This window comes from Capra hircus, chromosome 12, assembly GCF_001704415.2.
Source record: "Capra hircus breed San Clemente chromosome 12, ASM170441v1, whole genome shotgun sequence".
Lineage (NCBI taxonomy): Eukaryota > Metazoa > Chordata > Mammalia > Artiodactyla > Bovidae > Capra > Capra hircus.
Genome location: NC_030819.1, coordinates 1,390,804 through 1,405,208, shown reverse-complemented (window position 1 = coordinate 1,405,208; position 14,405 = coordinate 1,390,804). Strand labels below are relative to the sequence as shown.

The 14,405-nt window shown below is 55.5% G+C and overlaps 1 protein-coding gene across 1 annotated transcript in view; it reads right to left on the bottom strand.

The window, feature by feature from the left end:
* Window positions 1-14,405, bottom strand: part of COL4A1 (collagen type IV alpha 1 chain) — a 129,936-nt gene that overhangs the window by 26,820 nt on the left and 88,711 nt on the right. Inside the window, 8 exon segments of the mRNA XM_018056364.1 lie at window positions 2-94; window positions 2,862-2,960; window positions 2,963-3,029; window positions 3,576-3,767; window positions 8,138-8,208; window positions 8,760-8,843; window positions 10,192-10,287; window positions 12,763-12,927. Of these exon segments, the coding sequence (XP_017911853.1) occupies window positions 2-94; window positions 2,862-2,960; window positions 2,963-3,029; window positions 3,576-3,767; window positions 8,138-8,208; window positions 8,760-8,843; window positions 10,192-10,287; window positions 12,763-12,927 (867 nt within the window).

Below are 14,405 nucleotides of genomic sequence, written 5' to 3'. Positions count from 1 at the left end.
CCTTGTGGCCCCTGGAAGCCGGGGGACCCGGGAAGTCCTTCTGCTCCAGGGGGGCCGGGCAAGGGCACGACTTTTCCCGTCTCTCCCTTGAGACCTGGGGAAAGACAACAAACGCGTGGCATGAGGGCCGCAGCCTCACGTCCGGGAGAGCGGCCCTGTCCACACGCCTCCCTGCCTTCCTCCCACCGGAGCCTGTCTCACAGAGACCGACCACCTCTTCTCCACAAACGTCCAGACTGACCCGGACGTTCGGTCGACACAGGTATCCCTTACGTGTCCAAAACAAGAGTCACGAAAAGCTGAAAACTCTGCACACACAGAGAGCAAGGCGACCCCGGGTCACCACCCGTCCAAGTCAGGACCCTCTGGCCGGCCCCCTGAGCGTCTCAGACAGGACTGGCTCTCAGCTGCTCTGAGGCCCGTCCGCTGGAAGTCATCTTCAGGACCCGCTCTGCAGGTGACGCGAGCTGGGTTATCGCCAGCAGCCCAGAAAAGCCCCCTTTCCCTCGGCAAGCTGGGAGGGGCAGGCCCAGCCCCTGAGCGCCCGTGCCTGCGAGGACCACTGGGTGTCAGGATTGAGCTGTGTCAGGGAAGGACCATGGGCCTCATCCCCACTGAATCATAGTGTACCTTAAAGAATTCAGGCTAAGGAGGCCCTCCTGAGGGCGGCCGGCACTCTCGTTAGCTACAGACTGTGGGAACCGCCGGGGCCTGACCCCAACACATCTCTGCTATCAGCTCTAGGCCTGGGAATGAGGCTTTTACAACCCTCAAAGTAAACACAGCTCTGGCCGATCAGAGCAGCCGGGTCTCCAATCCCAGAGCTGCTGGGGTCGGGAACGGCCCAGGGACCTTCCAAGACGTGGACGACCAACAGCACCGCTGGCTTTCCGCCTTCCGGAACCTTCTTCCCATCCTCTCAAGACCTATCTGTGTGTGCCCCACTGGCTTTTCTGATGATGCTGGTTTCTGGCCGAGAAAAAAAGCTGATTCCTATCTACACTCTGCCAGTGTTCAGATTCGGAGAAGGTAATGGCAACCCACTGCAGTACTCTTGCCTGGAGACTCCCAGGGACGGCGGAGCCTGGTGGGCTGCCGTCTATGGGGTCGCACAGAGTCGGACACGACTGAAGCGACTTAGCGGCAGCAGCGTTCAGATTCGAGAAGCACAAAGAACACTCGAGACGGTGCTCTGGGAATCAGGAGCAGGACGGCCCCTTCCCCAAGACCGAGGGGCTTCCTAAGTCAAGCCCAGGACGTCCTGCCCCGAAAGGAATCATAAATGAGACATTTCTCAGGTCCTTGCTAAACAGCAAACAAGTAAGCCCTAACTTAAGGCCAAGTAACCGGCGATCACCCGGCAATGACAGCAGTAACAAGCAACACAGCCAGCTGGGTTTGGACTTCCATCAAAGGCTGTGGGCATTTCCTGCAGTACCGAGCCGATGGCTCTATACTGTGCCTCCACAGGGAGATGGCGGCTCCCAGAGGGGCCGGGACTGATGGAACTCGGGGCTGGACACCGGCTCGGGACAGTGGGCAGCTCTTCCTGGAAACTCTGACCGTCCACTGCTGAGTCACTGCGCTCCTCGGGGTTTCCTGGTCACATCACTGGAAGCAGCCCCGGCCACCTTCCACCCACTTCTCCCACCTTTAAGACGTCTCAGCAAAGCTCACGTCCCCTGTCCTCTGTGTCCAGGTCACTCCTGACCTCTTCTCTTCTAAGTTTTGCAGGCAACCACGTCAGTGTCCCTTTCTTCTCAGCTGTTGCTCAGTCACTAGGTCGTGTCTGACTGTCTGCGACCCCATGGACTGTAGCACGCCAGGCTTCCCTGTCCTTCACCACCTCCTGGAGTTTGCCCAGACTCAGGTCTATCACGTCAGTGATGCCATCCAACCATCTCATCCTCTGTCGTCCCTTTCTCTTCCTGCCCTCAATCCTTCCGAGCATCAGGGTCTTTTCCAGTGAGTCAGTTGTTCACATCAGGCGGCCGAAGTACTGGAGCTTCAGCTTCAGCATCAGTCCTTCCAGTGAATCACAGTCAGCTAACAGGTCAGTGAGCAGCTACTGTGTGCAGGCCCCGGGGAGCCCCCTTCCCTGCGGTCCCCGATGATGAACCAGGGACGGCGATGCCGTGGAGCACATCCGTGGGACCCCTCACACGGCCCGCCCCCCACGTCCTCCGCTGACGCCCAGGCGGTGGGCTCTGGGAGGGTGGGAGCTCTGGCTTGCTGCCTCTCTGGCCACTTAGCAGCATGCGCAGCGCCCAGAGCAACACGAAACCCTGTCAGGTGACTGAAGCTAGCTCGGAACTAAACAGCCAAGTCGATGTGGCTGTGGACCAGTCACTGAGTGGGTGCAGATCAGCGGAGGGGTGGGAAGGACGTGGCCTGGGATACACAGAAGCCAAAGCGGGCCACGCATCGGGGAAAAACGGAGAACAGGCTTATGCTGTTTAACATCCACATAAAGGGCTGATTTTCGCTGGTACACACGGCATGTGCGTGCTGCGTGCCAAGTCGCTTCAGTCCTGTCCGACTCTTTGCGACCCCCTGGACTGGAGCCTGCCAGGCTCCTCTGCCCACGGGATTCTCCAGGGAAGAATACTAGAGAGGGCTGCCATGCATGGCATAGTCATTCATAAGGAAAGTACCTTAAATTCAACTTCTTGTCACCCAGATGCTACACATATCACCCGGCCCAGCTCATAAAGGATGGGATGACATGCGGGACGCTAAGGAAGGGCTTGTCCAGGCCACAGTCGCCCTCTTGGCAGGACTGAAACCAGACCCACACCCGCGCACGGCTGAGCCCAGGCTCCTGGTGCTCTGGGGCAGCACCCGAGGACCTCGGGCCTCACCTGGCTGGCCTGGGGCCCCAGGGTTGCCTGGGAAGCCCATTTCTCCTTTGTCACCAATGGGGCCAATCGGGCCGAAGCCTGGAGGCCCCGGAGGGCCATGTCGCCACGGCTCCCGGGGAATCCGACGCCTCCCGGGGGGCCACGCTCCCCTTTCAATCCTACTGAACCCTGGAGTGAAAAAGAGAGCGTTATCAGCAGACATACCAGCGCTCCGAGCTAGCGCACATTTCCCAGCATCCGTGGTAAAAGAGTGACCAGGGTCTAACGTGGCCGTGCTACTTATTTACCTCGACCCGCCAGCAAAGGTCAACCTGCAGTTAATCAGTGGAACCAGCATTCTTCCATCTCAGCAGAGCAATCACCCTGCCTGCCTCCCCCCAGACCAGGGCACACGCCACAGAGGAAGGCATTCATCTCTGGAATCTTCTCTGAAAGGGTGACTTGAACGCCAGTAACTTTAAACTTCACCTCCCACCCAACAGGTGGGCACCTTTTCAGTTCCCCCAGATCCATCAGAAGACAGTGGCCCCCTCATTGTTCAAGGTGGGGTTCTCAGCTCCCGAGTTTACAGACCACAGCTTTCCCAGGGGACGAGAGACGAGTCTGTCTACGACAATGACCCCGGAGTGGAAACAGGCAGTTATGACACCAGTGCCTCGTTCATCTGCATATCCATCCGTCAAGCACACCTTCAGAGTCTGGGAATCCACCTACCGGGGAGCCTCTGGGGCCGGGAAGGCCCGGTTGGCCGTCTCTTCCAGGGGAGCCCGCTCTGCCTGGCATGCCAGGCTGGCCTGGTAAGCCGGGGTCTCCTTTGTCGCCCTTGAGCCGTATGTCGAAGTAGATCTCGCCGGGCTCGCCCTTGGCTCCCGGCTGGCCCATGAGCCCTGGCACACCTTGAGGACCCTGCAAGAACAAAGCCTTATGATGCCCCCAGCAAAGACGCTCGTCCAGAGAGCAAAGCACACCCAACAAGGAGCCAGGACGCCTGGGCAAGTGGGAACGGGCGTAGGTTTCCTCGTTCCCTGTCTGGGAGCCAGCCAGCAGTTCTGTGACCAAGCCCTGAGCTGACCTCACTGCCGTATTGCCCTGAAAAAGCCTTTAGGAGGGATCGCTGATGGGGGCAGGCACAGAAAAGCAGCTGTCCCCAACCCATGGGCCAGTCCCCGGGGACTTTCTTGCCTTTCACAACCGCTAACATTGCCCAGAACAGGTCAGCTCTGACTGGCAGGGGCTGGATTGCGACTCCCTGGGCCCAGGAGCCAGAGCCAGAGCTGGGAACAGCCACGTTCTCCATGTCTGGCCAGTGCTGAAATCAACGCAGCTTCCCTTCCTCGCTCACGGCCCTAATTCCGGAAGAGATGAGACGGGGCAGGGCACCTGGGCAGAGGAGACGCTCGTGGCAAGCACCCAACCAGCTCTGTAACTGCAACGCTGAGCCGTCAATGGAACAGGAGTAAGTTTCCCAAGAGACTATCTCTCAGCTCTTGGAAGGCAGGATCCTCAAAGGAGGCCCACACCCCTGGAATGTGCTTCCTCCAGCCTCCCGAGCAGAGGGAAGAGTCAGGACTTCCAACGACTGTCTCAGTGAGCTGCTCTCTGAGAGGAGTCTGCAGGCTGCCTACTCACTAGGCAGATTCGTGTGCCTTGAGCCCCTTTTTGTAAATTCCCTTTGAAATGGATTTTGGATGTCTGTAAGTCACACACACACACATGCACGCACACAACTCTGTGTCTATGTGTAACCTCTGCTCCTCAATGGAGGGAGCCACAGGGCAGGGGGACACCCACATCCACACAACCTTTAGACGGCAACACGGCTCCCATTCCCCACAGGCCTGCGAGGTGTCGCACCCCTGACTCTTACCCCAACTCTGCAGGGAAACTGCGGGAACGGCTGTTCCGCAGGTGAGGAGCTAATATTTAGAGAAGGTCGGTGATATGTCCAGGACCGTACGCCAGAAAGTGCTGATTTCCCGCCGCAGAGCCCGTCCTGGGTCCCCCCCACCCCATGGGCCCCGTGGAGTAAGGTGTTATCGAGGAAAGCCTGCCTCGGACACAGACGTGGGAGCTCGGCTCGGAGAGGTTCGGGGGCTGGCACGCTAGGGAGGCATCACCGTGGGGCTGACATGTGTCTGCTCATCTGGCCTCCGAGGAGTCAGATGGTGCCAGCTAAGTTGTGGGGCCGCTGCTCTGCCCAGACGGGCAGTTACCCCTTCTCAGAGACGCAGCCGAAGCCAGCCAGGGCTTTTCCAGAAGTCGGGAGAGGGGGCGACAAGGCTGTGCTGCCCACTACTCTTTAAAAACTTAACATTAAGCCTCGGTTCCTTAGTCCCACAGCCACACTTCAAGGACTCAGTAGGCACCACCGGCCAGGACTGCCCAAACTGGACGGTGCTGACCAAGGAGGTCTATCCTGCCAGAAAGCGCCGCTGGACAGACACCGCTGGCCAGAGCTGGCCCTGGGCCAAAAGTGCCCCTGGGAGCCGAGCACGCTTTGCTCAGCTCTCCTGGGGGATCAGGGAAGATGCTCAACCTACGCGTGCTGGTCCCCAGAGGGGCCACGCAGTATTCCCACCAGCCACACGCTGGGAAGGTTGGCAGGGATCAGGGAAAACTCATCACTTGGTTGAAAGCTGCTGTGGTATTTTGTAGCGTTTTCTCTCCGAGTTAATTTTAGCTCCCGTGAATCCTTCAGTTAGTTCAGCCGCTCAGTCGTGTCCGACTCTTTGCGACCCCATGGACTGCAGCACACCAGGCCTCCCCGTCCATCACCAACTCCCGGAGCTTGCTCAAACTCATGTCCATTGAGTCGGTGATGATGCCCAGCTAAACTCAGAAACCTCTTCAGACAGACCAAGGAGCCCTGTTCCCATGTTAGCACAGTGCAGCCTGGGGGCCTCCCTGCTCTCAGGGACATTCACTGTCTGCTCATCTCTCCACTAGCTTCTCAGGGCTTTGAGGGTAAGACCAAGGCTTTCTTTCTTGTCTCCGTGTGTCCGTCTCCAAGCGGGAGATGCTGGAGGAAGGACATGCAGAACCAGCAACATCCATCAATAAAAGACAAATGCCAGGGTAAGGAATCACAATCAGTGCAGGTCTTCCCAAAACAGAAGCACCCTCTTACGCTATGTTGATGATTCACAGCTTAGAAATACAGTGCTCTCTGATACTATGAGCACAGGGTGGGAAAAATACAATTTTTCCCCCCCATACCGATGACCTCGCCAGGCATCAAGGAAGAAATCCAGGGTTTCTTTGAAAAGTGACATTTACAACCCAAGGACGTCTCGTGTGGTTTCTGTGCCACAGTCCTTCTTAATCCCAAACGATTTAAAGGTCTTTTGATTCTTATCCCTTAAGATAAATACTGAAGAATCAAAAGCTGCCTTGGCGGTTCAGCATCGGCTGCACAAACTGGAGATCTGACGACTTGCGCAGTCTTCTTCCAAAAAGTGTGCCGCCTTGGGAAGATTCAGGAGACGTTCCATCCAACCAGTGCAGGTCATTCCCAGTGACCCCAGACCTGCTGGGGGCTGGGCTTCAGCATCTCAGAGTGGACTCTGCTCCCCAAAATCAAACTCTCAGCCTTCAGAGGACATGTCTCAGAAAGGCTACCCTAGTTAAGTGTAGGATCAGAGGGGTTTCCACTGGAATCGACTTTCCAGCTGGCTCTCCAGGTCTGCAGAGCCTCTTTTAGCCTCCAGCCAAATGCGAAATAAGGGGACCACATTTTTGAGCTAGTTTAACCATTGGAGCTGTGATACTGCATCTAACAAAAGGAAAACCATTATCATCTCAAGCTATTTCCCCAGAGAACAGTTTTTAGAGGTGTCTTCCCGCTATCCCAAGAAAGGAGCTCTGGCGGACAAGGTACAGGGATGTGACTTTTTGCTGTACATTTTCTGCATTTTTTCTTTATCATGGCTTCTCCCCAACCATCCCTTCCTTTTTTTCTCTCATTTTTATTGGGTCTGGGGCTGGATCTAGGGGCGGGTGTCTGAACTAGGTTCCAGGCAGACTCGAAGCAGGAAGTCTTTATTCCAGAAAGGCCGAGGAGATAAAGACCATGTCCAGACGCTGTCTGTGGCCTTCAAAGTGGTTCCGACTTTGATCCCCACCACAGTCAGCATTCCCAGCTTTGTGAACTTACAACTTATTTAGAAATATTTTAAACAATTGCGACTTCTAACTCAGCTCCCCAGGCACCGGGGAAGTTCTGGAGAGCAGAGGCCCATGATCTGACTTCAAACGGAGAAAACCATTGAATTCCAGCTGTTTCATTCCTATTTCAACTCACTCTTGGCCTGGCCCACTCTTATAGAACCTTCCAGAAATATCTTTTTAAACTACAAATTAATTTGTACACCAAAAAAGAATAATGCTAAAGATTTAATGTTCAACTTAGCACAAAAGAGAAATGAAAAGAAAAAAGCAATGAAAGAAATTGGAGAAGCTGGTTAATGCTTACTGAACTTAGAAGAGCAAAGACAATGTAAGAACAAACCCCACAGGTCTAAAAGCTTTAGCAGAGAAGCTGATTCCACGCACAGAAGTCATGTCCTTCAATATTGAAGATCATTACTATAATTTCCTATTCAATGACTCCTTTTAAAACAAAGCAGGAAGGTTAAGAAACTGATACTCTGTTTAACTGAAAGATTTCACATCCTGAGATGGAGATATTGCCTTTACAGGTTTGAAAAAGCATCTTTATAATAGATGTTGGTGATAGGAATTTTCAAAATCTGTATCTGCAATTATGAGAATAAAGGAATAGCTCAGATTTCCAGAAGAAAACAGGTCAGTTCGCCTCCATCACCATAGAAACCATCACTGCTGAACTTACTCACTGAGGAGCTCTAGGCTGTCTGGCGTAGGATGGATGGTCATGCAGAAAGCCAACAGCTCACCAGCGTAGCTTCTGGCGTGACCCTTGGTGGCACCACTGGCTGCAAGAGCCTCTAGAGGCCCTGTGGGAAAGTGCCCACCAGCACTGAGCCACACCTGGACACAGGTTAAGTGGCAGCTGAATTCTGACCAGGTGAGAAGACCAGCAAGTTGGGATGAGGGTTCTGGATTCAATGCTTCAGCCCATTGTCAGCTCAATCAGTCAGGAAGGACATGGGGAGTAATTCTAACTGTTCCACAAAGCAGTCCTTTACTGGCTCCCAAATAAAGCAAGAGTCCATTTGCAGGTGTAAAAAGATACGCCTTAGCTGGTTTGCTCGGTGGCAACTTCTAACACATACAGGAACTCAGACTGGTTTACTTACAGGCGTTCCTTCCACACCAGCCCTGCCGGGTAAGCCTCTGTCTCCCTTGGCCCCTGGTTGTCCTGGGAAACCTTTTGTAAGAGACAGAGGAAAAATTCAGCACATTGTTGATAAGACACTTTCTAACAGCTCAAAATACTTCCTTTTTCTTCAAGATTCAAAAGTGCAAAGATTTTTATACAAAGTGGATGATGTTTAAAGAATCTCAAGAGAGTAATGACCCAAAAAAATGCCTAAAATGGGCTCAGAAGTGGGGAAGTGACCCTGGCATACACACCAGGACCCCTGACTCTGGATGGCTACAAATTCCTGCCCACCCATCCAGGGACCACTTTTGCCAAAGCAGGCAGTGACCTCCTCTGAGATGAGGAAGGTTTCAGAGCTGTGTGAACCACCTGCCACTACCCTTTCACTAGGAAACCTTTCTGACACTGAATGTGTAGGCCATCTTGATCGTTTTCGACAAAATGGATAAATCCCGGAAGGGCAGGTCCACTTCTCATCTCTTGCTTTAACGCTGATGCAGACCATCTGGTCAGGCATGTAAGATGCGCTTCACTGCGAAGGTTCCGACCCACTGAAGCCAATCCCAACCTGGTCCCTTTCACACTGGGGGTCTTACCTATTTCTCCGGGGGGTCCCTGTGGCCCTGGGGGCCCACGAAGCTCTGTTGTGTCACAGACGAGGCAGCTGTCTCCTTTTTGACCTAAAGAAACGAGACACGGGCTATTATGCGGAGCGAGGGAGCAGAAAGCCCTGCAGCGCAGCGGCAGCGCAGGAGAGGCACCGTCCACCCAGCGCCCACTCAGGACGCATCCAGCTGCCAGCGGCCGCGGGCCCCTGACATGGGGCCCGCCCTCTGCACTCGGCACGGCCACAGGCGACCACGGGGACCCTTCCAAGGAGCCCCATTCTTCTGTCCTGCAGAGGGACAGGCCCTGCCTCAATCCACAGTGATCCAGAACTCCACTCTGCTCATCAGCCCGAGACGACACGGCTGCATCCTTCTGTCTTAACTCTGAAACTCCCCATCACCTTTTTCTCTGGCTTAGCGTTTCTTAGGCAACTGCCCCTCTAACTCCGGGACTTTGAACCTGTGTTCCAGGCTGACAGATGACACGGGGGACTAAAAAGGCACAAAAAGCAAGAGCTGACCTGACACAGAGGAGGGACGACCAGAGGAGCCCCAGAGCTGGAAGACGGGAGGACACGCCTTTCTTTGGAAATGGGAACCTCTTGCCTCTTGATCTTCAAGCTACGCTAAGGCCTTTGGGATGTCTTAGGGCCTTTGTCCTAAACCTCGACTGTATCTAGGGTTCTACACCGTACATGGTTGTCAAAGCGCTGAGACGTTTTCCAGGCATTTGCACGTTGAACTTTTGAAGAGCGCAAATTCTCTGCAATCTAAAGCCAGACATGGGGCCCGGAGGGATCAGTCTTATGGAGGCCACACTCTCTTTGTTCTGGGCGTTAAGAGCCATACTGTATAAATACCAGAACATCCTTGGTTTAGCCCACGCTAAGGCAGGCCTGTCTGTACAGAGATGAGCCATCATTCCCAAGATTGTGAGGGGATTATTCTGAGTCCTGGGCTGGCATTACAGGCCCTTGAGAAGGTTAAGATAAAACAGAGCCGTGGGTGGAGTTGGCCGACCCGCCACCTCGGAGCTGCTCACATTGATTAAGGGAACTAAGACAGGGGTGTGAACATCCTGTGTGCGCGCTCGTGGTCGGGCTGGAAAGATGCGCATTCCTGGGGAATGGAGTCTCAGACTTTGAACCAAAGGACAGCACAGAGCTATCAATCTGGGAGTTCAATCTACTGACCACAGGGAGGGACTCTGACTTCAAGGCCCCCGTTGCCTCCCCGGTGATAACTGTCTCTCCAGCACCCAGTAATCTCAGCAGGGCCATCGGAAGGCGCGTCTCAGGAAGGGACTTTGAAGAGAGCTTCAAATGAAGAATGTACCCACGTCCGCCCAAAGCCGGTACATACGAAGGAATGTACCACACGTCCAAGCAGTCACCCTTTTCTGAACGATTAAACCTCTTACCTTTTTCTCCAACTTCGCCCGTCAACCCCGGCTGCCCTGGAATTCCGGGAGGACCCTGGTCCCCTGGTGGCCCAGGCTGGCATTCCACGAGTCCATCTGAAATGGATTTTTAACAATTACAGGATCACTCCCACCAAGCTGAACCCAGGTGTTCTCACCGGCTCTTAATTCAATCTCTGTTACAAAAGAACCTGTGTTTAGGCTGACAAGTACTAGGAATCCAGCTGTGATCTGGACAAGACACAGTCCCAGTACATTAACTTGTAAAGCGTGGCCAGCACACAGAGCGTCCGTCCGTTCCCCGTCATAAGCTGTCACAGCTAAAGTCTCTACTTTACGATTCTAACATGTATTTCAGCTCTTGAGCCTTGTCCTGAACCTCATTTCATATTATCTTGCAAAATACACACCCGCATCCTTACGACAAAGTACACCCCATCATCCTTACAGATTCGGAAACTGAGGCTCAAAGAGTGATGGGCTGTCCATATCCTACGTCTGTGAGGTCAACAGAGACCTGAGCAACTTTATGCCTTTTTTTCCTGCTGAGCAGACTCACAGCGAAGTGCTCATTATTTCAGAGGTGCAGACTGCCCGTGGGAAAACACCCCTAATTGCTCTGATTCAATCCTGAGCATCACTGATGTGAAAAAGCATGAAACTGAACTGCAGTGACCCAAATGCCAACGGTTGCGGGTTCCAGTAAAAAACAGCGTTACTTCTGGACACACAGTAATAGAGTTAGCACTTCCTTCTCCAGTATCTTTGAAGGAAAAGGTCAGAGCGAGTGGTTAAACTCGGGGCTGCACCGGCCACTCGTCACGAGCGTAGCCCAGACATCCACGGCTGCAGCTCCTGCGTCTGCAGCCTACACACCAGCCCCATCTGTGCGAAACTCTCATTTATGGAACCACCACCTAACACACTGTGGTGTGCACCACCTAATTTGCACACCCTGAAAAAGGCGACTGGGAAACTGAGAGGGTAAATGTCACAAGGTATTCAACCCCCATGCCCCGCACAATTCTCAGCGGGGAGAAGGTCACATCTTTCCCTGAGAGGTGTTCACATTTCAGAACTGGCAGAATACTAAGAAAAGGCTCAGGACTTCCCCACGCTGGCTTCTCACCAGCCTCTTTGCCAATCACTCGATTTAAAACTACACCCCCCGGCCCGCCTGCCCACACCCCGACCTCGGTCTTCCCCTCCCGACGTCGTCTCCTCCTGAGTCTGCAGCCCCAGCTGCTACCCCATCCGCTACTGAGTCACTTGGTCTCTGCCCCGTGGTGCGCGGTCCAGGAGGTCAGGACTGTCTCGTGGGCTCTGTCACAGGTCTCAGGGTGGCGCCTGGCATCGTAGGCACGCCGATGTTTGTCGGATGAGCAAGTGACCAAGGAATGAGTGATAAGCACCCAAAGACCCTTCTGGTGCCCACAAGCTTCTCTCAGAAATGCAGAGAAACGTGCCTTTGTGCTGCGTGGCCCAGGACTTCGCTATTTGATCTCCATTCTCTACGTTTCACATCAGAAGGGGCGGGAGTCCCCGTGAAGTCACTCTCGACCCGCTAACGAGGAGACACGTGCCGCTGGGTTCTGGGTTCCCAGTGAGGGTGCCCATCTGGAGGCACTCATGCCGTCCAGGGCGTGTCTGGTCTCCGCACAGGGCTCCATCCACGAGAAGTCCTTCCGTGGAGCCAGGTCTGCCCTCCGGGAGTCAACCACGGGCACCTCTGAGAGCCCCTCTCAGCAGCCCGAGGAGCCACGCTGCAGGCGCTCTGCTGTGCGCAGGCTGAATGGGGTCAGCTCAGCTCCGGGGCCGTTAGCTCAAGTCCCCTGGAAGGTCCTGACACTCTGCACAGGCTGGAGTGTAGACCCAGCCCCCTGGGCCATTAGCTCAAGTCCCCTGGAAGGTCCTGACACTCTGCACAGGCTGGAGTGTAGAACCAGCCCCCTGGGCCATTAGCTCAAGTGCCCTTGAAGGTCCTGACACTCTGCACAGGCTGGAGTGTAGACCCAGCCCCCTGGGCCGTTAGCTCAAGTCCTCTGGAAGGTTCTGATACTCTGCACTGGGCTACTTTGGAGCCAAAGAACCCCCTTCACTGAGTCAACAGGTTCATGCTCTGTGCTCAGCTTTGATGGTGGACAGATGGGGAAAACCTGGTAAACTACCATTCGGATTTGAAGCCACTTACTATGTTACCACACAGACAGAGCAGCGCCTCCTCCGTGTGTGTGTGTGTGTGCACATGTGCGTACGTGTGCGTGTGTGCACACCTGTGGGGGGGCCGTGCACACGTGTCTGTGTCAGGACCAGCTTGCCCCCCACCTTCGGATGCAGGTTAAGCCGGCTCTGGTCCCTCTAAGCCGGGGTTATTAGTCTATGTTCCGCATCCGCTCTGTGGCGACTAACTTGGCAAAGACACCCACGTGAGATGCAGAGAATCGTAAGTCGCTGGACACCTGGCCTCTGGCTCGGCACATGAACGCGGGCACCGCCCCCCCAGCCTGCTGAGCCCTGCCTGCACCCGTCCTGGACGGGACGCCACGCGGGACACGCCCACAAGGTACTCACTTGTGTGGCCCGGCTGCCCAGGGGGCCCGGGGGGCCCGGGGGGGCCGGGAAGCCCGTCCCTTCCGCTGGGTCCTGGCAGCGACACACCCGGCAAGCCCGGTTCACCCTTCTCTCCTCTGTCGCCGGGGAAGCCGGGGGCACCAATCAGCCCCGGAGTCGGGAAGCCTGGAAGCAGAAGAGACCCTCACAGTCACAAAACGACACCAAGTCTCACGATAGAATCACTGGTTCCCTTCCCTCTGTTCCCGGGAGAACGACCAGCAGACCACCGCTGAACGCGGGCTGCTCAGCGAGAAGGGCACCGGCTGCCACGCACAGACGCAGCTGGGCCAGGGCTCCCTGTGAAGTCCCTGCGAGGCGCAGGGGCTCCCTGTGCCCGCTCTCGGATCTGTGCGGCCCCTCAGTGCAGCGGCCCCAGCAGGCCAGACAGAGGACGCTCCACGCCTGCTCAGAGAGGAGAGGCGCAGAAACGCCGCGGACGGCACCAGAGCGGGTGGGAACTGGGCCGGAACCAGCCGAAAAGGAGTCAGGACGGGGAGGCGGCCCTGGGGAACAGCACGATGCCGTGGCGGTGGGCGGAGCGAGCGCGGGTGGCGAGCTCAGCCCCCGAGTTTTGTGGGGGCAAGATCGCAGGGGCCTGCGACAGCCCAGAGGGGTCTGGACGAAGCGCTCGGGACCCAGCGGTCCAGGCGGCCGCAGGGGAAGTGACTGCTGCTCTGGAGAGTGGACAGCCAGCCTCCGAGAGGGGCCGCAGCAGGAGGGTGGACAGGGAGGTGACCCTGAAGAGCTGGCCCAGGCAAGAGCAGAGTGGAGCAGGGAAGAGCTCCCAGGAAGGACGACAGGACCCGGACCCCAGCCGTGAACCTGAGCCCGGGTGATCCGCAAGAGGCAGGGAGGCTGGCAGGGAGGCGAGGGCCTCTGCAGTGAGCAGAGGGCGGCGGGGCAGCCTGAACGCGAACAAGGCCAGGGCAGCTTCAAAGACGGTTTCTAAAAACCACAGCTTGAGATGTTAATGGGGCCAGATAAGAGGTCTGAGAAAGCAGATTTGGCAAGAGACAGGAAGTGACCTGTTCGCTAGAGCACCCGGGAGGTCCAGCAAGCTTTCTGGCCAAGGAGAAGACAGGGGTGGGATAGATGAACAAGAATGATTTTAAGGGTAAATGCCCAAGTTTTAGCAGCAAAAAGGCATGCAGGATGCTGAAAGCTAGGCTTGAGCCACCGCTGCTGTGAATCTTCGACGGTGTGGATAGCGGGTCGAGGGCGAGGGGGTGTCTGTTCCCGTAAAAATAAAGAAAGGGGCTCTGGGAGAACTTTCAACTCAAGGACTGTCAGGAAGGGAACAATAAAATAACAAAGAACAGTAAGAATTAAAAATAAAGAACAAACACAACCAAAGCCTCAGGAAGACTGCGAGCGCTCCGTGCGGGATCAACCCCGGGGCACTCGGGGGCTCCAAGCCGAGCAGCTATTACCTCTGCTCTGTTACAGGCCTGCAGTGCAAACAGCAGCCATCTGCACCACGGAAGCGCAGCCCCCAGCCTCCCGACGACTCGGCCAGCTGGAAATGTGAAACTCGCACAGAGGCACAAGACTTAGCATAAGCTCAGTGACGCAGAAGTCTCCCACGAAGCAAGATTAGGGTG